General features: G+C 40.6%; 1 protein-coding gene across 2 annotated transcripts; it reads left to right on the top strand.

Annotated features, from left to right (window-relative positions):
* Positions 1–809: 809 nt before the first annotated feature.
* LOC143023920 (negative elongation factor E-like) lies at positions 810–23,304 on the top strand. 2 transcript variants are annotated; one of them, XM_076182590.1, is made up of 8 exons: positions 810–1,020; positions 3,680–3,862; positions 7,502–7,609; positions 8,072–8,271; positions 13,403–13,457; positions 15,316–15,427; positions 17,576–17,669; positions 23,100–23,304. In XM_076182590.1, exons 1-7 carry the CDS (start codon positions 940–942, stop codon positions 17,647–17,649), a joined length of 813 nt encoding a protein of 270 aa, XP_076038705.1. In that variant the 5' UTR covers positions 810–939; the 3' UTR covers positions 17,650–17,669; positions 23,100–23,304. The 2 variants fall into 2 exon arrangements, with proteins under 2 accessions (XP_076038705.1, XP_076038704.1); XM_076182589.1 differs by lacking the exon at positions 810–1,020 and adding an exon at positions 1,311–3,275.
* Positions 23,305–26,290: the final 2,986 nt, after the last annotated feature.

The following is a 26,290-nucleotide window of genomic DNA, read 5'->3' as shown; positions in this document are numbered from 1 at the left end:
AAAGGAGCTGGGAGATAGGGTTGGTGAAAGAGTATTAGGATGTTTTGGACACATGGAAAGAATAAGTGAAGAAAGACTAGTAAAAAAGGTGTGGAAGGCAGATGTGGAGGAAGTGAACATGAGGGGACGTCCTAGGATGAGGTGGATGGACGGGGTGAAAGGGGCTTCGGGGAAGAGGGGAATGTCTGTTGAGGAAGGACGGGAGAGGACAGAAGATAAGGGTGAATGGAGAATGGTTGTATATGGATGATGTTGTCATTGCATGAGGTGGAATGGGTGGGGGGGATAGGGGGTGAGGTAGTATGCGTGAGCAAAATTTGACGCAGCCCGAAGGGATTTCTCTCCGTCTTCTCCTTTTATGCAATGGGGGGACGGGGAGGGGGGTCGCCGATTTAATGAAGCAGCCTTGCTGTGGATGTGCTGTGTCCTGCGACACTGCTTCTGACCCAGGGCAGTGGACAAGGTGCAGGGATGACCCGTCATCCAGGAGGTGCTCAGATAAGAGGGAGGGTGCAGGGGTGTGGAGTGTATTCAGGGATGGAATGGGTGGAAATGATTTTATGCCTTTCCCTTTTTGGCTACCTCCCTTGTAAGGGGGAAAAAGCCTTGGTATATGTATGTATGTATGTACTGATGAAAAGAGTATGATATAATTGACAGAAGTACGCTACCTTAGACCTGGCATAAACCAATTTACCCTATCTCCTAATTCGATATCAAGGAAGTGCCAACAGCTAATACGGCTACTGTACATGGAATACGACAATTTTAGTAGGTTTTATATGACAGTCTCGATTCGACAGTTAGTAACGATGTTTTGGTTTGTGTATCAACAACAACAAACGGTAGAAGAGCACATAGTGTCTTGTGGTTGTGGAAGCAAAGGGAGTGCCTTACATCCCCTCCAAGAATAAATAAAATTTACAGTTCTAAAGCAAAATGGTATATCTCCATTTCCCTAGTAACCTCACTGAGGAAGAGCAAATGCTTCAAGCTAAATATCAGAAACTAAGGAGAAAGGTAAGTGTCAACTGATAATAATCATAATGATAATAGTACCCTGCTTGATTTATTCATCGGTTAAAATAGTTTGTATTATTCCAGTATCACGCAAGCACATTTTCAGATCTTTAATTTTCCTGCTTAAAAGATCTATTATTTTCTATGTAATGGTTAGGTTAGGGTACATTATTTACAGTTACTTTCGGTCAACGTAAATTTCATTTTAAATATACGACAGTAAGTCACAATTCAATACGTGTATACATGTGATTCTTTAATTCTCCCAAATGTTTGATTCTTGACTATTTTGGAATACTTCTTAAAGATCAGTAATATTTTTAGATATTACTACAATGATTATGGAAGATCAAGTCATTATCGACTTCTAGTCCATGGTAGTTACATCCATCATCGCTAGTGGGGCCACAGGGACAGTGTATAACGTCCGCCAGTACGCGTCATTTTATGCGCACGCCATCAAAACGGCCAAATTCACATATCACGGGAAATTTAATTAAAAAATGTCTCGCGAGAGTATTTTACTATGAGCATAGTAAATTTCAACCAATCACATCATCAGTCACATATCGGTACATAGAAACATAAAGAAAACATGGCAGCTTGCATTCAGGAATAAATCGAAAATTTGTTCAAGTTTCAGCGTGAAAATAAGCAAGAAAACTCCAATAACCGGGCAACAGACCCATATAAACGGAAACTACTAGTCTCACGGATTATTCTGATACCAAAAATCAGGGCAGGATATCATGGGAGAGCTGAGGAATCATAATCAGAAAAGGAGTTTTTTTCTACCAGGTCGGGTAACAACAACGTTACACGTATTATAATTGTGGTATCTCAGCCGCCGGTGCGGACGTGTCCGTCGAACCATCTTTTCATGCTTTAACAAAATCTATACTGGTACTCTAACCTACTGTAAGGTAGTATAATCCAGTTATATCTTGTTATTGAACATTGTACTTGCTGATATGTCATTCCTTGGGCCGTATAGTGAGAAGTTTGGCATAAAGGATGCAAACTTCCTGGAAGATTGCAGTCGGCTAGATATCAGCCAGGTGAACAAAGGAACTGTCTATGAGATGCTTAAGTTCATAAAGCAACACAAAGTTCCCTGGAAAGCTGTATTTTGTGCACTCAGCCATCAAAGTCCAAGTCTGAGTGAAGTATCTGTGGTTAATCTTAGGGAATCATTCCACCGGGTGTATGAGCAGAGAAAAAGTAAGCGTGGAAAGCTCAGGACAAAATTTTTATCAGAATTGTATTGCCCACCCCAGAAATCTGCACGTGCAGCTCCGGCTACAACTGAGGCCGTGCATAGTGATAGTGCAAGTACTACCTCTGATGCAGATGAGATTCCTGCAAGCACTAGCTCTGATGCAGATCGGATTCCTCAAATAGCTGCGGATTTCAATAGTGTAGCAGAAAAGGAAGCATTAAAGAAATTAGCTGTAGAGTGGAGGGAACTGAACGACTTTAAACTGAAGCTAGAGTGTGAGAACAAAGACCTGTCTCATAAGCTGAAGGAATGCACGCAAGAGGTAGTAGCTCTAAGGCAATTGCACCCAAGTCGAGCAAGACAGGCCTTGAAAAGAAAAGATGAGTCAGTAGCAAAGTGGAAGGAGAAGTATGCTGTGATGAAGAAACTGAAGCAAAATGCAGAAAAGAAGGCCTTCAAATTTCAAGAAACTCGGGACCAGCTGAGGCGTTTAAAGGAAGCAAAGAGAAAAATGAAGATGAGAAACGATCTAAAAAAGAACGACCTCAAAAACAGTCAAACAAGGGAGAAAAACCTGAGCAATGGAAAAGTTGTGTCAATGATGGTAAAACAACTGATTGGCAAACGAGAAGAGAATGAGAATTTGGCCACACTGCTGAAATGTAGAGAGGAGGAATTGCTCAAAGAGAAGGAAAAGACCTCTGAAATTGAAGCTAATCTGAGGAATGTCATCGAGCAAAGGCGTGCTAACTCAGCAAAGATCAGACGCGCATCTTATGTTCTGCAGAATTATGGAGTGGCCCAAAAAAATGTGTCGGAAGCATTGCGTGCAGTTTATCGTGCCCTGACTGGTGAGACCCTACCCGGTCCACTGCTGTCATACACCACCACCGAGCCACTTACCCACTTTGTGGAGGTGGAAGTGGAAACAAGAGAGCATGCAGGAGGACAAGCCGATGATTACATTGATACCATCTTAACGACGCTCCAACACCCAGAGACTCCCAACGACACCAGCAATACCATGAGTGATCAGGTTTGTATTATTCCAGTATCACGCAAGCACATTTTTCAGATATTTCTTTTTCCTATTTAAAAGATCTATTATTTTCTATGTAATGGTTAGGTTAGGATATGTTACAGTTACTTGCAGTCAACATAAATTTCTTGTTAAATATATGTGTATGCATGTGATTCTTTGATTCTCCCAAATATTTGATCCTCGGCTGTTTTGGAATACTTCTTTAAGAACAGTAAATTTTTTTAGATATTATTACAATGATTATGGAGGATCAAGTCATTAACGATTTCCATAGTTACTCATGAAAACAAAACATGAACATAAAATAATTTATCTGCAAAGGAGTAGTTTCTTAAATGATAGGCAAGGGAGATTATTTAGAATTTAAATGAGTCATAAGATGAACAATTTTATTTCAGAAAAAGGCCTTACAGGCTTTAAAGACCCCAAAACCAGAGCCAGAAATGCTAGTGCCCCTCAAGCGTCCAATGGAAGCCAAAGATGCGAAAGAAATGGCAAAGAAACTCATCAAATCAGGAGCAATTAAAGTTCCTGAACGTCCACAGAATAACACCGAAAAGACAACTTTCAAAAGATCTATGGTAAGAGTTTGAAGAATATATCTGTCTACCTGTACTACCAAGCGGGCTTCTTCCTCCTTATATGAGAGGTAGCCAAATCAAGGTCATGCACCTACTACCACCCTTGTTCCACTCCTATCGTAGCTATTTGCTATAAGGTAAAATTTTAGTTGTGCACACCTATGCGATATAGCAATAGAAAATTAATTATTGATATTGTAAATTATAATAGATCAATAAGACATAAGGACGGGAGAGGACAGAAGATAGGGGTGAATGGAGAAAGGTTGTGTATAGATGATGCTGTGATGCATGAGGGGGAGTGGGTGGGGGATGGGGGATGAGGAAGTATGTATGAGAAAAAATATGACGCAGCCCGAAGGGATTTCTCCCCGTCTTCTCCTTTCCTGCATGAGGGGACGGAGAGGGGGGTCGCCGAATTTATGAAGCGGCCTTGCTGTGGATGTGCTGTCTTGCAACACTGCTTCTGACCCAGGGCAGTGGACAGGATGCAGGGATGACCTGTCATCCAGGAGGTGCCAAGATAGGAGGAGGGTGGAGGGGAGTGGAATATATGGAAAATGAAATGTGTGGGAGTGACTTCCATGCCTTTTTCTTTTTGGCTACCCCCCGTGTAAGGGGGAAAAAGCCTTTGGTATATGTATGTATAATAGATCAATGTAGTATGTGATTTTCTTGGCAGAAATCAATAACAAAATAGTTGCTAAAACCTATTTTCTAACAAATGAAGTCACGGCAGTTGAATGATACGCCACATTTGTTTTGATAGGTGCTGAGGTCGAAGAAATGAAAGGATGATAGTCTATTCTAACCAATGTTTAGTAATTCGGTACCTCAAATTCTAAAGATCATCCGGGTTGTCGTCATTGTCATGGATACTGATGGCCTGATTATTATTGTACCTCAGGCAATTAACAGACGATGGCAGAACCCTGTGTTCTCTCATAAAGTCCAAGGAAGCCCTATTGTCTTTGTAACAGCGCTTATAAACGTCACTTGGAGTTGGAGAACACCAGGTCCACAACATGAAATGTGTCCTCTGATAGTGACTGGACTGGCACAGAATCCATACCCTATCCTAGTGGCTTCATTTATTAGTGAATTTGCTTGTAGCAATTTCTTTTTTCTTTTTTCTTTTTTTAATTCCACCAAGAAAATTGCATATTATGTTCATGTATTATAATTTACAAAATACTGCTATTTGTGGATGAAGGGACATCCTTGTTTCCTGCCCACTGCCCAGGTCAGAAACAATGTAGCAAGACACAGCACATCTATAGCACAGCACATCTATAGCAGGGCCACTTCACTTACATGGCAAACCCCCCCCCCCCATCCCCTCATGCAGAAAATAAAAAATAGAGAAATCCCTATGGACTCCATACACAACCATTCTCCACTCACCTTTATCCCTGCCTTTTCCCTTCCTTGCTTAGAAGGCATTCTCCTCTTGCTCAAAGCCCCCCTTTTACCCCATCCATCCATCTCATTCTCCGTCTTCCCCTCAAGTTTACTTCCTTGAAGTTCACATTGGTGTGCTAGTATATGTAAATAAATACAGAAATACACTCACACCCAAGTCCTTCAAAGGCCACCAAACTCAATACTCCAACAATAGCCCTGAGATATAAATCACATAGAAAAAGACCCTCCCATACCAGACAAAAACCACACTAGCACACTTGTGCTTAGGAGATCATCTGTCATTAAAACAAAACCAGCATAGAAGAGGCCTGGCCACAGATTCAAACTGCCAGAGATGCAGCCACCACACAAGATATGGAACACCTCATATGTTCCACACTAACAATCCTCAGACAATAAGACATTATCTCTTCCCTAAGTGAGTTATGGCCCTGCCTGGAGGCTGTTGCTGGTTTCTTGGAGGGTGCAGGTCTTCTGCAAGAGAGACCATAGGCAAGGGATTAATGTGTGTGTGTGTGTGTGTGTGTGTGTGTATATATATATATATATATATTTTTTTTTCACCCTATCAGCCACATTAACTTTTTCCATTGTAATTCCTTGCTAACACAATTGAGACTAACAAAGTGCTCAATGGAAGCATATTCAAAAACTGATACACTGTCTGTCTATGACTCAAACCTAGCCAATATGTAACAAATGGACTGTGATTTAACCTGTTGCGCTATCAAAATTGGGCAATTGGTTAAGTCACTGTCCATATGTATCAGCTAGGGTTGAGTCCTAGCCCAACAACATATCAGTTTTTGAATATGTTTCCATCGAGCTCCTTGTTAGTTTCAATCATGTTTGTAAGGAATTGATCGGGAAAAAGTTAACGTGGTTGATAAGATGAAAATTTGTGTACTGGGGACCATTCAGTGTATGTTGTGATTATATACATATATCACTGGTGAGAAGTGTAGTAAGGTGTTTGTAAATCATAACTAACACCACAGATGGATAAAAAGAAAGAGCTAAATAAGCAAGTCTATATATTTTTATTGCTAACTGCAATCCTCTTCACTAGTACAAAGTGGGAGTAGAATGCTATCTTTAGATAACAACTTCTTACAAAAGCAAAGGAACTAGGGAAGGAGTAAATACCACGACCCTCACTCTGGTGACCTGAGGATGACATGAGGTCGGGTCAAGGAGAGGGGGAGGATACTTATTAACAATTTGTTTTGTAATGAAGAATTATGAGATTATGTCAGTTGACCCCAGACATAATCTCAGCATTGTTCATTACAAAACAAACTGTAGGTATCCTCCCACTCCCCTTGACCCGACCTTATGTCATGCTCAGGTCACCAGATAGCGAGGATAGTGGTATTTACTCCTTCCCTGGTTCCTTTTCTTTTGTAAGAGGTTGCTATTTAAAGATAGCACGCTCCTCCCAGTTTGCACTACTGAAGAGGATTGCAGTTAGCAGTTGAAACATATAGATTCACTTATTCAGCTCTTTCTTTTTTTCTGACTGGTGTTAATTGTGATACATATATATGTGTGTGTGGTTCCCCATGGTCTTGGATCGCTTGTTGGAAGAGAGCTCAGAGCTCATATACGATCTATGTGTAATGCTGTGACTTTACATGCACCCACACCTAACTCTCTGCCCATGAGAGTTGGAGTAACAACTTGCAGTGCAGCAATACTGAAATTTTTCAGCCCTGGGCAGGATCTGAACCCAGGCTGCCATAGTGGCAGCCGGGAACTTTAACCACTGTGCCACAAGGTAGGTAGGTGTGTGTGTGGGGCAGGGGGGAGGTGTTGTTGTGTGTGTATGTATATGCATACACATACACATACTCGTACCTTGATTCAATGGACAAAAGGGGGGCAACATCAGTTTGATAGATATGATAAATTAAACATATGTTACTGTAATTTTATATCAGACTTATAAAAAATTGTGAAGATGGGCTCTTGACTATTTTACTTCTATTCAGAGCTTGTACATTTCCGTGGGCCTTTCCCAAATAATTTTATTCAACTGAAGGGATCCCTCACACAGCAAAAGTAAAATTATTTTTGTAAACCTTTTCACTGCTTGTATTTTTGATGTGGCTGTTACCATGTATTCTGTTCAGAGAAGATCCTTGTGCAGTGAGAAGGTTAGAGATAGTGGCGTGGAGAGTAATTTGCTTATTATATCACTCGGAACACTTTTAGGGTCTGGAAAGGAAACTGTCTGCAGCAGACAAGGCACCGTCAGGATACCAGCCCTTCTCTACCACTCATCCAGAAGAAGAGGTTCATGAGTCCAAAGCAAAAGTGAAGGTAAAGTATATAATTTTGTTTGCTGGCTGAGCGGGTTAGGGTGTCGTTACTTGTGGCGAAGGCCGAGGGGATGGCAGTTTGAATCCTGCCTCCGGCGAAGTTGAACCAAGGGCATGGTTCATTAAATTCCACGCTACAAAGGCCTCTGTGAGGGGTACCATCCTAGCTCTCTGATAGGAGGGAGTTTGTGACGTTAAAACATATCATCGTTATATCATTTATGGTGATCATCTTTTGATTTTACTTACATGCTTATGCATTGACACAACTTTTGCATGAAGGCAGTTTGCCCTAGAAATGCATCAGTGTAGTAGAGGATTAAATTCACTATTAGATTGAAAATTGTGGCATATATCACTGAAGACATTGACGTTGTGCATGCAAAAGGTGAAATATATATTTTACAGATTAAAGTTGTTTTGATGTTAGGAATATATCTCCTAATATTACCATTGTTTTCAGAATCTATATGATAGATTTGTCACTGCACGGGACCGAGAAGAGCGAGGGGAATTCACGCGTGATGGACGGGGAAGTGACGGCAAACCAAGACAGGGCCATACTATTTATGTATTTGGGTACAATATAACAGAAGAAATTTTGAAGAAAGCATTTTCAACATTTGGCAATATTGTAAATGTTAATATGGAGATTGAAAAGCAGTAAGTACATTTTAGTAAAATTTTTAGTTGTTGGAAGCAAATTATGTAATCTCTATATCTGTCTGTATACCAAGGACTTTTTCCACCTTATAGGGGAGGTAGCCAAGGTAAAGGCACACACCCATTCTAGTCCCATTCACCACCCTTGTTTACCTCTCGTCTTGTACAAAACACTCAACAGCATTACACTATCCAACAGTAACACTACACGCTCTCACGCAGCAATAATCACAACAACAGATAATCTACCCTCAAATAGACAACAAGCAAATGCACTCATACGTCATTTTGCACAGACAAGCCATCTCACTTCTCACCCTGACGACCGACGCACCATTCGACGTAAGAAAGACTTTCCCACAGACTCAGACTATACACCCTTCATAGACAGTCAGACAAAACCCATAATACATAGTCTCAAGCACTCATCTGCCCGTGGCCCTGATAACATAAGCAACATCCACCTAAAACACATTGGACCACAGGGTATACACGCACTCACAAACATTGCAAACTACAGCTATTCACACAACACTATACCCGACATCTGGAAGTATGGTAAAATAATCACCATTCCAAAACCGAACAAAGACCCAACAATCCCAACATCGCACCGCCCAATCACACTTCTCTGCACCCCCTCTAAAGTCATTGAATGCCTAATACTTAAACTTGTCACACCACATATTCCCCTTGCTGACTCACAACACGGTTTTAGGCCACTACACTCCACAAACACTCTTCTGACAAACCTCACACAAAATTTTTTAGATGGCATCAATTCAGATAGGCCCCACCAAAGAACACTTCTTATAACATTAGACATTAGTAAAGCTTTTGATGCTATCCCCCGCCCTAACCTAACAAATGAAATATATAACACAGACATGCACAATAACACCAAAAGATGGCTGGCCAATTATCTGGCAGGTAGGAATGCTTACGTGTCATATAATGGCCAATCATCGCACATCAGAAACATTAAGAACGGAGTACCACAGGGCTCAGTTCTATCCCCCACACTATTTAATCTATACATGCATGACTTACCCACGCCAGACACCTCAGAAATACAAATCTCTTCCTATGCAGACGACATAACAATCACATGCACACATCGTAACACAGACAAAGCTGCAGAAATAATCCAGCCATACCTTGACACACTCAACACATGGTTCATCACAAACAGACTCAAAATAGCTCCAACCAAATCTACAGCAACACTTCTCACCAACTGGACAAAAGAACACAAATACATACCTCATCTCTACATCAACAACACTCTAATACCACACACAAACACACCGAAAATTCTTGGTGTAACATACGATACATCCATGTCTTTCAAACAACACATCACAAACATAAAAAACAAATGCACACCCAGACTTAACGCACTTAAGTCAATCACTGGAACAACATTTGGACAAAACAAAGAAACTAATATAACAATATACAAACAATGCATACGCTCAGTGTTGAATTATGCGAGTCCTGCATGGGCTCCTAATCTCAGTGAGACACACCACAACACCCTTCAAATCATACAAAACAAAGCCCTAAAAACAATTACAGGCTGCACAAATACATCACCTACAGACCATTTACACCATGAAACAAAAGTCCTCAAAGTCAAGGACCACCTCGACATGAGAGGCACACAAACACTTGCCGCAGCCACCACAAACACATCACACCCGCTACACTACATAGCAGAACACCCACACACACCAAGAAACATTAAAACAACACCCAAAGACCTTTATCACGCACAGATACTCTCTTCTCTTCCTCCACAACCACCAAATACCAGCCTCCGGAAACATATTCATAATCATATCACTCACCGCTCCATTAACACACTGAAAGACAACACACTGCTGCATGCCAGACCCCCTGATATCCACCCTTCTGAATCCTCTCTCCCACGAAAGGACAGAGTCCACTTGGCCAGACTGCGGTGTGGTCACCACCCAGCACTTCTAAGCTACCAGAAGAGGCTGGATGACCGCGTTGTGAACAGCTGCCCAGGATGTAACACTTCACCCCATACCATACAACACATAATGGAAGACTGCATTATACACAATCACGCACGCAAACAACACAACATACACTCTATAAAGGATATGTGGGAAAACCCAGTTTCGGCTATGGCATTCCTTGGGGAGACGGGACTGCTCGGACAGACAGTCTAGGGAACGACAACAACAACAACAACCTCTCGTCTTAGCTCCTTGTGGATAAAGGATCCCTGTCTCCTGCTCATTGTTTATTGCCTGGGTCAGATGCCATGCAACAGGACAATACGTCCACGGCAAGGTCGTGTTTATTATGGATATAATTATTATGTGATGGATGATAAGATTATATGTTATCAGTTTTGACTACTTGTAAACTTTCTTTGGAGTTCAAAACTGGTGATATAAACTATTGATATAATTATTATGTGATAGATGATAAGATTTTATGTTGTCAGTTTTGACTGTAAACATTTTTGTAGTTCAAAACTAATAAAACAAATTATTATATATTGTAATACCAACATTGTGTTTGTTGTTGTGGTCTGTATGCAAGGTTATTTGGGATATTAGGATAGGGATTTTATGATAAAAAGCTTTTACATTATCAGAGAAAGACATTGAAGAAATCTATATTACATGACATCAGGTTCCTTCTTTTTTTAATGTTTATATTTATCATGCAGTCTTTCTGCATTGCTTCTGACCTGGGTAGTAGGTGGGAGATAAGAGATGACCCATCATTCACAAGGAGCTAAGGTGAAGGTGAATATGGTAGATAGGAATCTCATTTTTTTTTTTTTTTTATGTCCATCATCACCTGGTTTGTATTTTTGGAAAAATATTATTTTTTGCTCTGAATTTATTTGGGACTCAGAAGAAATTTTCAGAATCAGTGGAGTTTGCAAGCTCTGTTGAATATATAGTAGTGTCAGGCAAAGTTGATGGAATATGTGAAGGTATTGCTATTGTTGGTGTGTCTGTTATGGTCTGACAAGTTTGAAAAATTAACCCAATGTCGGCTGTTTTCTGTCGTGATACAGCTCCTTAATGACAATCTCTCAAAGACACTTCACTTGTTCACACAAGGGTTGAGCTTCTTTGTTAAAAGTAGCATCCAGGTATTGTAACAATGTCCCCAGAATTACAAAGAAGTGATGATTTTGTCATTTTTGTTGGTGTCTCTTCTTCACTCTGCTGCTGTTGTGGTCGCCACATGCCACGTTCAGAATTTGTCCGTTAGTAATAAAATCCATTGCTTCAATGACTGAAATTCCTGTTTGACTGTAATATGTAGCACGGAAGATAGTAGCACACTGGTCTCCTATTTGTGAGGTCCCTGGTTCAAGGTGCTGTGACTGCTGCTGATACATACATATACATACATACATATACCAAGGCTTTTTCCCCCTTCCAAGGGAGGTAGCCACAAAGGGAAAGGCATAAAAACACTCCCACCCATTTCATCCCTAAATACACTCCACACCCCTCCCACCCTTCCTCTCATCTGAGCACCTCCTGGATGACGGGTCATCCCTGAACCCTGCCCACCGCCCTGGGTCAGAAGCAGTGTCGCAAGACACAGTACATCCACAGCAAGGCCGCTTCATTTAATCGGCGACCCCCCCCTCTCCGTCCCCCTTTGCATATAAGGAGAGGACGGGGAGAAATCCCTTCGGGCTGCGTCAAAATTTACTCACACATACTACCCCACCCCCCCACCCCCCCGCCCATTTCTCCTCATGCAGTCACAACATCATCCATATACAACCATTCTCCACTCACCTCTGTCTTCCGTCCTCTCCCTTCCTTCCTCAACAGACATTCCCCTCTTCCCCAAAGCCCCCTTCACCCCATCCATCCACCTCATCCTAGGACGTCCCCTCATGTTCACTCCCTCCACATCTGCCTTCCATACCTCTTTTACTAGTCTTTCTTCACTCATTCTTTCCATGTGTCCAAACCATCCTAATATTCTTTCATCAACCCTCTCTCCCAAATCCTTTTTCACCCCTGTTCTCCTCCTCACCTCCTCATTTCTCACTCTATCTAGCCTAGTAACCCCCACCATACTTCTCAGACACCTCATCTCAAACACATTCAAACTCCTTCTCTCTTCTTCTCTTATGTTCCACGTTTCTGCCCCATACAGTGCTGTTGGCACTGCTGCTGATAGATTTGATTATTTGAAAGACATCTCTGCAACTAGTAATTTCTTCCATGATGCTTACAACAACAAAGCAAGTAGAAATATCATTCAAATGCTACCATATGTACTGATGGGTTGGGGATTCGGTGAAATTTCTGAGGTGTGTGGACTGCAGTTTTGATTGGCATTGCTTCCTAATCTAAAGTATGTAGCAAGTTCTAATCCTTTGTGTGGCACGACAGTAACAGACCGAACTCCTAATCATGAAGTCCCGGGTTTGAGGCAATTTAACTGCTGGATTTGATTATTTGAAAGACATCTTTGCAGCTAGTGATTTATTCCATTTATTTATTTATATATATATATATATATATATATATTGTTTTTGTGATGTGATAGTACAGTTTTTGTCTTATAAGAAGCAAGCCGCTCAGGCGAGGGTTCAAATCCCAGTAGGAGAGTTTATTTCCATATACACAAGTGTACATATATATGTATATATATATATACAGATATATATATATATATATATATATATATATATATATATATATATATATTATATATATATATATATATACATACATGTATACATATATATATACACACACACACACACATGCACATATGTATTTCTGTGTTTGTAATACATACATACATACATACATACATATACCAAGGCTTTTTCCCCTTACAAGGGGGGTAGCCAAAAAGAAAAAGGCATAAAATCATTCCCACCCATTCCATCCCTGAATACACTCCACAACCCTCCACCCTCCCTCTTATCTTAGCACCTTCTGTTTGTAATACAATATTAAAATCATTCCAACATTTTCTGAAGCAACACCACAGTGAATTAGTCATGAAGTGGTACTTGTTAGTTTCCCGTTTCAGTATGGAAATGTGTTAATGATCTTTGGATAAGATAGGTTTTTAATATTTTTACATTTCATTTCAGTTGTGGGTTTGTGACCTTTGACAAAGTAGAAGGAGCAGAGAAGGCCATTGCTGAGGTAAGATTTCTGAAGTATGTTTTCCGAGTGTGCATGTACAGAGTAATGCTGTTTAGTCTCTCTCTATCTATATGCCAAGGGCTTTTCCACCTTTGCAAAGGAGGTAGCTATGTCAAAAGACACATACCCACTCCCATCCACCACCCTTTCCTTCCTCTCCTCTTAGCTTCTCATGGATGACAGATCATCTCTGTATTCTGCCCATTGCCCTGGGTCAGAAGCAGTGTAGTAAGATACAGTACATCCACAGCAAGGTCACTTCATTTAGTCAATGACCCCCCCTCTATGTCTCTTCATGCTGTTTCTTCATGCTGTTGAACAACTATAATGATAATTGTTGCCTCACCTTTCGCTGAAAAATAAAAAAAAGGGCAGATATACACAAGAGTGACAAAATGTGGTTCATATACTTTCTAACAGTAGAAAATGCAATCTCATGGCAGCATCTAAGACTATTAGATTGTAAAATAGTGTTTTACAAATATCCATACTATCGCCAAAATTCCAAAATTGTTCAACCTTTTCACACACAACCTCCCTTCTCCAAAATCATAACTCAACACCACATTGTCAATCTTTTGCTGTCAGTCACTCTTGTAGGAGACCCACAGCTCCCAAGTCTTTGCCAATGACCATCAGATTGGCCCACAATTCTCCACATTAACATTCCGTAGACAGCAACTCAGTATTTCTTCCTTATGTGTCTTGTGTAGGTCAGCTCTCAGATAGATTAATAGATTAATCTGTCTATGTCAGCGTTTCTCCACCTTTTTACCCTTGTGTAACCTTTAGAATAAATTGCATGTCTCAAGGAGCCCTGCACAAAAAAAAAGAAAAAATATATACCATATATTTCTAATTTTATTTTCATTGTAATAGTAGGTTAGATAGGATGATGTCTATGTTACATTATTACAATAACCAAGAATATGTCGTGTGTGTTTAATTATGTATATGAAATTAAATACATACATATACCAAGGTCATCCCTGCACCTTGTCCACTGCCCTGGGTCAGAGGCAGTGTCGCAAGGCACAGCACATCCACAACAAGTAGACAAAAATAATAGGTGAATCAAATAGATAATTGATAAACATACATACATACATATACCAAGGCTTTTTCCCCCTTACAAGGGAGGTAGCCAAAAAGGAAAAGGTATAAAATCATTCCCACCCATTCCATCCCTAAATACACTCCACACCCCCTCCACCCTCCCTCTTATCTTAGCACCTCCTGGATGACAGGTCATCCCTGCACCTTGTCCACTGCCCTGGGTCAGAAGCAGTGTCGCAAGACACAGCACATCCACAGCAAGGCCGCTTCATTAAATCGGCGACCCCCCCTCTCCGTCCCTCCATGCATAAAAGGAGAAGACGGGGAGAAATCCCTTTGGGCTGCGTCAAATTTTGCTCACACATACTACCTCATCCCCCATCCCCCCACCCATTCCACCTCATGCATCACAACATCATCCATATACAACCATTCTCCATTCACTCCTGTCTTTTGTCCTCTCCCGTCCTTCCTCAACAGACATTCCCCTCTTCCCTAAAGCCCCCTTCACCCCATCCATCCACCTTATCCTAGGATGTCCCCTCATGTTCACTCCCTCCACATCTGCCTTCCATACCTCTTTTACTAGTCTTTCTTCACTCTAAAACATAAATAATGGAATGCATGAATGAAAATACAGGATAAATAGAGAAAATTGGGTACTGGTATAGGCTTTATTCCCCTTTCTTGAATGAACTTACCTTGGTAATGTGTTTCAGTTCAACATGTATTCAGTAATTCAAATAGGTGGTTAGAGAAAAGAGCTAAAGGATTATAATACTGGTTGCGTGTATTTGTACAGATGAACGGCAGCATGGTGTCGGGCATACAACTCAAGGTGACCTTGGCCAGGAGACAGCCAGTTATAGATCCGATCAATGATGCCTCTTCTTCTGCTACTTGGTCCACAATAGGTAAGTTTCGGATTTCTAGTGGAAATGTGATAATATTTCAGTGCCTATCCAGGAATGTGATACATACATATTCCAAAGGCTTTTTCCCCCTTACAAGGGAGGTAGCCAAAAAACAAAGCATAACCCATTAACACAGGAATGTGATGATATGGTTTAATGCCACAAACTCACCCCTATCGGGAGGCGAGGACAGTGCCTCTTACAGAGGACTTTATAGCATGAATTCAATGAGCCATGCCCTTAGTTTAACTTTGCTGGTGGCAGGATTTGAACCGTAATCCCCTCTATCTTTGCCACAAGTAACAATCCCCTAACCTGCTTGAGCAGTGAGCTTCCAGGAATGTAAATCTTTTCATTACTGTTGCAACATCCATCCAAATAGACTTGGCTTGTAAACTGTGCACTCTAGAACAGCCTGATACTGAACTATGATTATTCAAATCTCATTGGAACTGTAACCCACTGTTCAGATTAGGAGGTGGTTTTATTTAGTCAGTGATGGAATGGAGTGGAAATATGGGATTCAGAGTAAGAGGTATTGCACACGGACCAGGGAGGTCATGCAGTTCCAATTCAGTTCAAGGAACACTTTTCTTTTTGAGAAGAGAAGTTAAGATTTCCTTCATTTATGCCTTCTCTAGGGTGACATTCACTTTACACATTTTACTGTGGCTAATGATAACTCCATCGGAAGTATTGTTTTTTTGTCAAATTTGTTTCTTTGCATGGGCGTTTCTCTGATCAGGGCCAAATCAAACCAGAAAGGCATGGTCTATTGCCATGAAACTGTCTGGAAAGATGGGCAAAATATAATACAATACAAAGGTGGAGTCAGAGCATGTATGCATAAAAGTATACCAACATAAGAAAAGAAATTAGACAATCACTCATGGTCAACACAGTAGAAACATTCACCATACCAAAAAAAATCCATATATATGGTTTAGTTTAACATTATGAAACCTGGCCCCCTGTCAGGAGGCTAGGACAGTGCCCTTTACAGAGAATGTCATTGCATGAAATTTAATGTACCATGCCCCTGGTCCAGTTTGCTGGTGGCAGGGTTCAAACTGTTGTCACCTCAACCTCTGCTGCAAGTAGTAATACTCTAACCCACTCAGCCAATGAGCATTGATATATATATATATATATATATATATATATATATTTATATATATATATATATATATATATATATATATATATATATATATATATATATATATATATATATATATACACACACACACACATACATACATACATATACCAAGGCTTTTTTCTCTTACAAGGGAGGTAGCCAAAAAGAAAAAGGCATAAAAACCATTCCCACCCATTCCATCCCTAAATACACTCCACTTCCCTCCACCCTCCCTCTTTTTTACAGTAATTCACAAGAACACATGAAAATAATTTGCAGAAAAAAGACTGGGAAGTTTAAGAAACTTAGTCCAAATGTTTTCGTCTATTTAAGACATCTTCATGGAATACACATTCCCTGAAGATGCCATAAATAGACAAAAACGTTTAGACTAAGTTTCTTATCTCCCAGTGGTTTTCTGCAATATATATATGTATATATATATATATATATATATATATATATATATATATATATATATATATATATATATATATATATATATATATATATATATATATATATATATTTTTAACATTGTATTTCTTTCACCTTTTATGAAAGATGAGGAGAAGTAAAAACCAGTGACTGTCTTCCATCTTTATACTAATTTCAGTTAGTGACATAAACAATCCCACACTAATACAATCCAGACATCAGTTTAAGGTTTCTTCCAAGAGATCTATGGGAGAGTCTAAGGACCATTAACAGCTGCTGTAGGGTTTCAGACTTCCAGTCATTTATCTGCCTAATGTAGGCCTTATGGTCTCTTGCAGTCTTCCTCATTCTTATGTTCTTACATTCAGTCAGTGAAACATGGCAACTATTGAAAATTCAATGCAACTGCTGTATCTCATCTCATGTAAACTTTACAAAATATGGTCTGTGAGAGACTAGGCTTTGGTTGTTTTTAGAATATGTATTATCTATAATTTGTATATTGAATGACAGGATTGCAGTCATTTTGATGTTTGTAAACTGTATGTTTTTTTGTTTTTCTTCAACAGCTGCCAGTCACTCGCAGAAAGGCTCTCACAAAGACAAGAGAGCTTTGGTTCAATATGATGTGGAATATTTCTAATGTGGGCCGTCTTTTCAAAGGTAAGCATATTTTGTGGTCTTCCACCCAGTCTCCAACCCATAACATACTTCACTTCACTTCACTCTGCTGGATCTTGAACCTCATGTAGATTCTGGTCCGTCAACAGTAACCCTCTCCATGTCCTTCGGTCCTGTGCTGCTTCCATCCAGGGATTGCTTTATTTTTTCCTCTTCTGTCCATCTCCGCATCCACACCATCCATCCATCTCATTCGAGGTCTCCCTCTGGGTCTTCTTCCAGGCATTCTACCCATCATAACTCGTTTTGGAATTCTATAACATACACTGTTCACAAAACCATATAGACCTTGCAAGGATTTGATAGAAAGTTACGAACTGTGTAGGCTTGATTGCAGTGAATAAAGAAAATATAAAATTGAATAATTCATACAGGTTTGTTTATAAGCGATAGATACATACATATACCAAGGGCTTTTTCCCCTTTACAAGGGAGGTAGCTAAAGTCAAAGTCATAAATCCACTCCCACCCATTTCATCCCCACGTACTCCACTCCTATTCACCATCCCTCCCTCCCTCTTTTCTTGGCTCCTCCTGGATGACAGGTCATCCTTGCATCTCACCCACTGCCTTGGGTCAGAAGCAATGCAGTAAGACACAGTGCATCCATGCTTCTTTTAATTAGCGACCCCCCCTTTCTGTTCCCTCATACAGAGAAAAAGAAGTTGGGGAGAAATCCTTTCGGGCTTTATCAAAATATCATTTACACATACTCCCTCACTCCCCACACCTATCTTCCACCCACTCCCTTCCAAGCATCACAGCATCACCCATACACAACCATTCTCCAATCACCCCTATCTTCTGTCTTCTCCCTTCCTTCCCCAATACCCCTTTTACCCCATCCATCCACCTTATCCTTGGTCACCCCATCTTGTTCATTTCCTCCACCTCTGCCTTCTGCACCTCTTTTTACTAATCTTCATTTATTCATTCTTTACATGTGTCCAAACCATCCCAATACTCTTTCAACAACCCTATCTCCCAACTCCCTCTCCACCCTCACTCTCCTCCTCACCTCATTTCTCACTCTGTTCATCCTAGTAACCCCTACCATACTTATTTCATCTTGAACACATTTAAATTCTTCCTCTCCTATGTCCCATGTCTCTGCCCCATACAGTGCTGTTGGCACAATCACCTCTTCATACAATCTCCTCCTAGCATCCATTCCCAAATGTCTATTTCTTATTACACTTTTTAATCCCCAAGGCATTTACTTGCTTCTCATAATCTACATTCTACCTCCACCTCCACTCCTCCCTTTCCCACCACATTTGCCCTCAAGTTTTTAAGCTATTTCCTCTAGTCTTTCTCCATTAATACTCACTTCCAATTTGCTGCCATCCTCTCCCCTTATTTTAACCTACATTTATCTTCAACTTCCTTCCATCACACACCTTCCCAAACTCTGCTATGAGCTTCCTTAATCCATCCTCTGATCATGCTACAAGCAGGATAAGTGATACAAAGTGATACAAAACTTTTTTTTTTTTTTTTTCCCAATCTGCACCATTTCTAATTTCTGCATGAGAGGATGGAGAATGGGGTGGAGGTTGCCTATCAAGTGAAGCAGCCTTGGAAATCCATGTGAACAAATTACATAAACACAGCAAAGGAAACGTGGACTGGAAGTGAAGCATCTATTCCTGACGTTTCGTCTATTGACTTTCTCAAAGGAATGAGCATACTGGATCGTGCAGAGTTTATATACCCACTTGGGTCTACAAATGCTTCACTTCCAGTCCATTTTTCCTTTGCCGTATTTATGAAAGAGCCTTGCTATGGATGTGCTGTGTCTTGTTGCATTGCATCAGACCAAGGCAGTGGGCAAGAGACAGGGATGACCCTTCATCCATGAGAAGCTAAGATGAGAGGGAAACACGGATGGTGGATGAGAAATAGGCATTTGGGAATGGATGCAAAGAGGAGATTATATGAAGGGGCGATTGTGCCGACAACACTGTATGGGGACAGAGACTTGGAATTTAAAAGAGACAGAGAAGAAAAGTTTAAATGTTTTTGAGATGAAATGTCTGAGAAGTATGGTAGGGGTTACAGGGTTGGATAAAGTGAGAAATGAGGAGGTGATGAGGAGAGTAGGGGTGGAAAGGGAGATGGCAGATAGGGTTGATGAAAGAGTATTGGGATGGTTTGGACAAGTGGAAAGAATGAGTGAAGAAAGATTAGTAAATGAAGTGTGGAAGGCAGAGGTGGATGGAGTGAACTTGAGGGGACGACCAAGGACGAGAAGGATGGATAGGGTGAAAAGGGCTTTGAGCAAGAGAGGAATGTCTGTTGAGCAAGGAAGGGAGAAGACAGGAGATAGAGGTAAGTGGAGAATGGCTGTGTATAGATGATACTGTAATGCAAGGATAGGGGCATGAGTAGGGAGTAATCATGTGTGAGTGATATTTTGATGCGGCCCAAAAGGATTTCTCCCTTTCTCCCTCTCTTCTCTTTTCCCACGTGAGGGGACAGAGAGGCAGGGTCGCTGAGTAAGTGAAGCAGCCTTACTGTGGATGTGTTGTCTTGCTGCATTGCCTCTGGCTCGGGACAATGGGCAGGATACAAGGATGACCCATCATCCATGAGGAGCTGAGATGAGAGGGAGGAAAGGGTGGTGGATGGGAGTGGAATGGGTGGTAGTGGGTACTTGCCTTTTGACTTGGCTACCTCCCACTTAAAGGAATAAAAAACCCTTGGTATATTGATAGAATAATAGATAAGGATGGGGTAGTCAATCGGTCAATCCATTGCCCCAGGTCTCGCTTGTAGAAGACCTGCTTCTCCCAGCAAACTGTCAGTGGCCACTGGACAGACCCGTAAGTCTTTCAAGGATGAAATAATATATTACCCAGGTATAGCAGCCCAAAGGGATTTCTCCCTCTCTTCTCCTTTCCTGGATGAGGGGACGGAGAACGGGGTTGCTGATTTGATGAAGTGGCCTTGCTGTGGATGTGCTGTGTCTTGCAACACTGCATCTGACCCAGGGCAGTGGACAAGATACAGGGATGACCTGTCATCCAGGAGATGCCAAGATAAGAGGGAAGGTAGAGGGTGGAGGTGGAGTGGAGTGTATGGAATGGGTGGGAATGATTTTTATGCCTTTGTTTTTTGGCTACCTCCCTTGTAAGGGGGAAAAAGCCTTTGGTATATGTATGTATCCATGTTGATGTCTGGTGGGGGTCTCACAGAGTAGAAAGTTTGGTGGCCAGTCTTGCAGGATATCTTTTGTGATTGAGTGTGGACATGTTTTTGTGTGGATGTATTGTATGGTACAGGTGGTATTATTTGATTAATCTATCTGCCAGCTCCCTCTCCACCTCCATTTCTCACTCATTTCATCCTCATAACCTCCATTATGCTTCTCAAATACTTTATCTCAGGTAAATACAATTAAATTTCTTTTCTCTGCTTCCCTTACATTCCAAGTCTGTGCCCCATGCAGTGTTGTAGGCGCAATCACTCTTTCATATAGTCTTCTGTTTGTGCCTGTTCCTCATGACACTTTCCATTCCCTCTACAGTTTACCTCCACCTCTATTCCTCCATTTCCTGCTACATGTGACTCTGTATACTTAAAAAATATTCAATTCCTTTAGCTTTCCTCCTTTAAGATGTACATTCAGCAAAAATATTCAATTCCTTTAGCTTTCCTCCTTTAAGATGTACATTCAGCTCACTGTCACCCTCATCCCTTGTATATCTCGTCATCTTGTTTTTACCTTCATTTACTTTCAACTTTTTCCTCTCACATACCCACCTGAACTCGATCACTAACAGCCTTAGACCCTCCTCTGACCCAGCCACAAGTGTTGCAAAGAGGAATTGGCTCACCTCCCGCCACTCTCACCAGTCATCTCCCATGCCATCACCCTTGCATTTACCTCCTTTATCACCCCATCCAAGAAAAGAGGGAGGGAGGGAGGGAGGGAGGGTTGGTGAATAGGAGTGGAGTACGTGAGGATAAAGTGAGTTGGAGTGGATTGCATTTGACTTTGGATACCTCCCTTGTAAGGGGGAACAAACTGTTGGTATATGTATGTATGTATGACCCCATCCATGTACATGTTGAACAACTATAGTGACATTACACAATCTTGGCAGTCACACCTTCACTTCAGACCATTCACTCTCATCACTTCAAACCTAAACACAAGTACTACTATTTGTCTATATACCAAAGGCCTACTCATATTTCCCCCTACCAAGGCATGCACCCCCCCATTCCACTCCATTCCATCACCCATTTGTTTCCCTCTCATCTTAGCTCCTCTTGGATGAAGGGTCATCCCTGTCTCTTGCCCACTGCCCAGGTCATGAGCAGTGCAGCAAGACACAGTACATCCACAGCAGGGCCAGCTGCTTTATTTACAAACTCTACTACTTGCATAAAAACGTTTGACTGCCATTAACAGCTTTTTCCACTGTTTCATTCATCTGCAACACCTCCCACAATGTCTTCCTGTTGACCCTGTCATAAACCTTGTCCAGATCCATAAAAGCCCAAAAAATACTTTTCCCAAAATTTACCCACATATCTGCCTTACTATAGAAATTTGACTTTTTTTTTCTACCTTTACCCACCCTGTTTCTTCCCAATTACTCCTATTTACTTCTTAATCCCTTTATTTAACACCTTCCCATATGCCTTCCCAATTACATTCAACAGATTAATCTCTCTAAAACTATTACAGTTCTATTTGTCCCCTTTTCCTTAGTAAAATGGAACTATACAAGATGCTTACGTAAGTAGCATAAAACTAGTATGAAACATACTAACCCTATCACTATGGTAATGTTCCTAAGCTGAGTAAAAAGAAAAAAATAATAACCTGACAGATAACATAAAAGCTGTAGAATGTGTCACTGTGGTGTAAGGGATAATCAAGATGATCTTAAACCTTTTGCTCTGATAACACTGTGGGTGGCTTGGCTCGGTAGTGGAGCACTGGCATTACGTTGCATAGTCGTAGGTTTATGCCCAGGTTTCTACCACCAGTCATCTTGGGTATGAATAAATACCAGCATCTACTGGGGAGTCAAGGTGGGGAAGACTTGGCCACCTTACCATAATCTGAAGTTTTAGTGTGCATGTCAGTAGAAGACATGATGTCATTCTGTCTTGCATGGGACCAACTTTGGTTCCGATGATAACATTACTTAAGTTGAGTGATATGATTTGGTATTAGCTAGAATGAAATGTGTAATGTGCTATCACAGCAAATGGGTTCATTCTATTGCTACTCCAGTGGCTATTGATCAAGACCCTAATTTGTCCTGAGTATGACCTCTTGATTTAATGAAGTCATCTAGCATTAGCCTGATTGAAATTTGTGAAAGGTTTTACCATTGTCAAGGGGTGAAATTTTATATGGAAAGACTTTTTTTCATATGAATTTCTTTTTAGTTGCAGATATCTTGAAGTCAAACGAGTTTCATGACAGCCACAAACGCCCACATGCTGGAAGACTGGTATTTTATATTTGCTTAGAATGATTTATTGATAGAATATTCCAATATATCAAACAGTATAAAATTTATGCTATGAGATATCCTGCATGTAGGAAAAATGATATCATCACATATATAGATAAATATATTTCACATCAATTTCCAAGTGTTTTCTTATCCACTCATAACAGTTCCATTAACGAAGAAGTTTCAGTTCGACAGTTTGAGTTGGGGCTATTCATGAACAAATTGAATTTGTTTGACTTTTACAGTAACTGCACAAAGAATAGAAAAATGCAATTTCTTTTACTACTTCCCTGATATAAAAAAAAAAAAAAAAGCTTTTTGGTCTGTATGTTTTGCAGTGTAACTGTAGTGAATATTGAAGGATAAACAAAGTATGATGAGTATTGTAGACATACACAGAAACTAATCAAGACAAATACATTTGTCCTTGGTATAAATCAATAGTGTACAGTCATGTCATCAGTGGCAGATTGATATTTTCTGGGCCTTAGCATGTATGATAGGGGACCTCTGTTCATATGTTAGAGAAATTTGATTTTCATTGTGGGAGTGATGTATAATAGCACACAAAACAAGTGTGAACGTGGCTGGGCTACAAATATCACACTCATCATTTATCACTTGTGATAAGGAGCATAACATGGATGGGGTGGTACATACATACATACATATACCAAGGCTTTTTTCCTTTCAAAGGAGGTAGCCAAAAAGGAAAAGGCATAAAATCATTCCCACCCATTCCATCCCTGAATACACTCCACACCCCTCCACCGCCCCTCTCATCTTAGCACCTCCTGGATGATGGGTCATCCCTGCACCCTGTCCCACTGCTCTGGGTCAGAAGCAGTGTCGCAAGACACAGCACATCCACAGCAAGGCCACTTCATTAAATCGGCGACCCCCCCTCTCCGTCCCCCCATGCATAAAGGAGAAGACGGGGAGAAATCCCTTCGGCGACGGTGGTGCTAGAGGTAAATGCTGGGGTAATGGACTGGGGATTGGAGATAGTTAAAGCAAATGAATAAAAAAAAATGGAAGATAAGCCAGTTGTTGTTTGCTGACGACACTGTACTTGTAGTAGGATCAGAAGTTAGTGCCAGAGTTTGGGAAGGTGTGCAAAAGAAGGAAGTTGAAGATAAATGTAGGTAAAAGGTGATGAGATGCACAAGGGGAGGATGGCAACAATTTGGAAGTTAGTATTAAGGGAGAGAGACTGGAGGAAATGGGTAACTTTAGATACCTGGAAGCAAATGTGGTGGGAAAGGGAGGGATGGAGGTGGAGGTAGAATGTAGATTGCAAGAAATAAGTAAATGTCTTGGGGGATTAAAAAGTGTAATGAGAAATAGACATTTGGGAATGGATGCAAAGAGGAGATTGTATGGAGTGATTGTACCAACAGCACTGTATGGGGCAGAAACATGGTAAAAAGGAGAGGAAAGGTTTAAATGTGTTTGAGATACAATGCCTGAGAAGTATGGTAGGGGTTACTAGGCTGGGTTGAGTGAGAATCGAGGTGAAGAGAAGAACGGGGTTAGAAAAGGAATTGGGAGATACGATTGATGAAAGAGTATTGGGATGGTTTGGATTCATGGAAAGAATGAGTGAAGAAAAATTAGTGAAAGTGGTGTGGAAGGAGTGAACATGAGGAGGCGACCATGGATGAGATGGATGGTTGGGGTAAAAGGGGCATTGTGAAAGAGGGGAATGTCTGTTAAGGGAGAAGACAGGGTTGAGTGGAGAATGGTTGTGTGGATGATGTGATGCTTGGGAGTGGGTGGGGAGGGAGTATGTATGAATATTTTGGTGCAGCCCGAAGGGATTTCTCCCCATCTTTTTTTCAGCATGAGGGGATGGAGGGGGGTTTCACTGATTAAAGGAAGTGGCCTTGCTGTGGGTGTGCTGTGTCTTGCTGCATTGCTTCTGACCCAGGGTAGTAGGCGAGATGCAGGGATGACTTTCATGCAGGAGGAGCCAAGATAAGAGGAAGTTGGGAGTCTCATACTGACAGGCGGCGATGCCTAACAGGAGTGTATATATATATATATATGTGTATGTACATATATATAATATATACATGTATATATATATATTATATATACATGTGTATATATATATATTATATACATGTGTATATATATATATTATATACATGTATATATATATATACATATTATATATACATGTGTATATATACATACATATACCAAGGCTTTTTCCCCCTTCCAAGGGAGGTAGCCAAAAAGGGAAAGGCATAAAAACACTCCCACCCATTTCATCCCTAAATACACTCCACACCCCTCCCACCCTCCCTCTCATCTGATCACCTCCTGGATGACGGGTCATCCCTGCACCCTGCCCACCGCCCTGGGTCAGAAGCAGTGTCGCAAGACACAGCAAGGCCGCTTCATTTAATCGGCGACCCCCCCTCTCTGTCCCCCCTTGCATATAAGGGGGTTGACCACGAAGAAAAACTATTAAAGCAGAGCGCTTTCGTGTATTCACATCTTCAGTGTGTGTATTTGCGGTGAAGATGTGAATACACAAAAGCGCTCTGCTTTAATAGTTTTTCTTCGTGGTCAACCTTGCATTTTCAAGAACATACGCTTCCAGTGTTTTTCCTGCACATATATATATATATATATATATATATATATATATATATATATATATATATAAATATATATATATATCATTGAATGAAATGGCAAGCTTGTTGTGACAAAGCATTTTGTCAATCTTCTCTCTCTTTCATAAGGAGACTTTGCCTTACGAAAGAGAGAGAAGATTGACAAAAAGCTTTGTCACAACAAGCATGCCATTTCATTCAATGAAATATGCTTGAGAGAGAATCTCCTGCCCATTTACACGAAGAGTATATATATATATATATATATATATATATATATATATATATATATATATATATATATATATATATATATATATATATATATATATATATATATATATATATATATTAGTCTTTTAGCACTTGTATCCTATTTTTGAACAGAGTGCTGTAAATCAAGGGAGACCTCTCCCAGTGAGACGTTTTGGTTTTCTCGCCTTCAGTCGTCTCACAGACGGTAAGGCTTGGAGGTCATGCACTTGCAGATTCA

This window comes from Oratosquilla oratoria, unplaced genomic scaffold, assembly GCF_046742065.1.
Source record: "Oratosquilla oratoria isolate Oo_2021 unplaced genomic scaffold, ASM4674206v1 SCAFFOLD70, whole genome shotgun sequence".
Taxonomy (NCBI): Eukaryota; Metazoa; Arthropoda; class Malacostraca; order Stomatopoda; family Squillidae; genus Oratosquilla; species Oratosquilla oratoria.
This window is presented reverse-complemented; position numbering and strand designations above follow the sequence as displayed.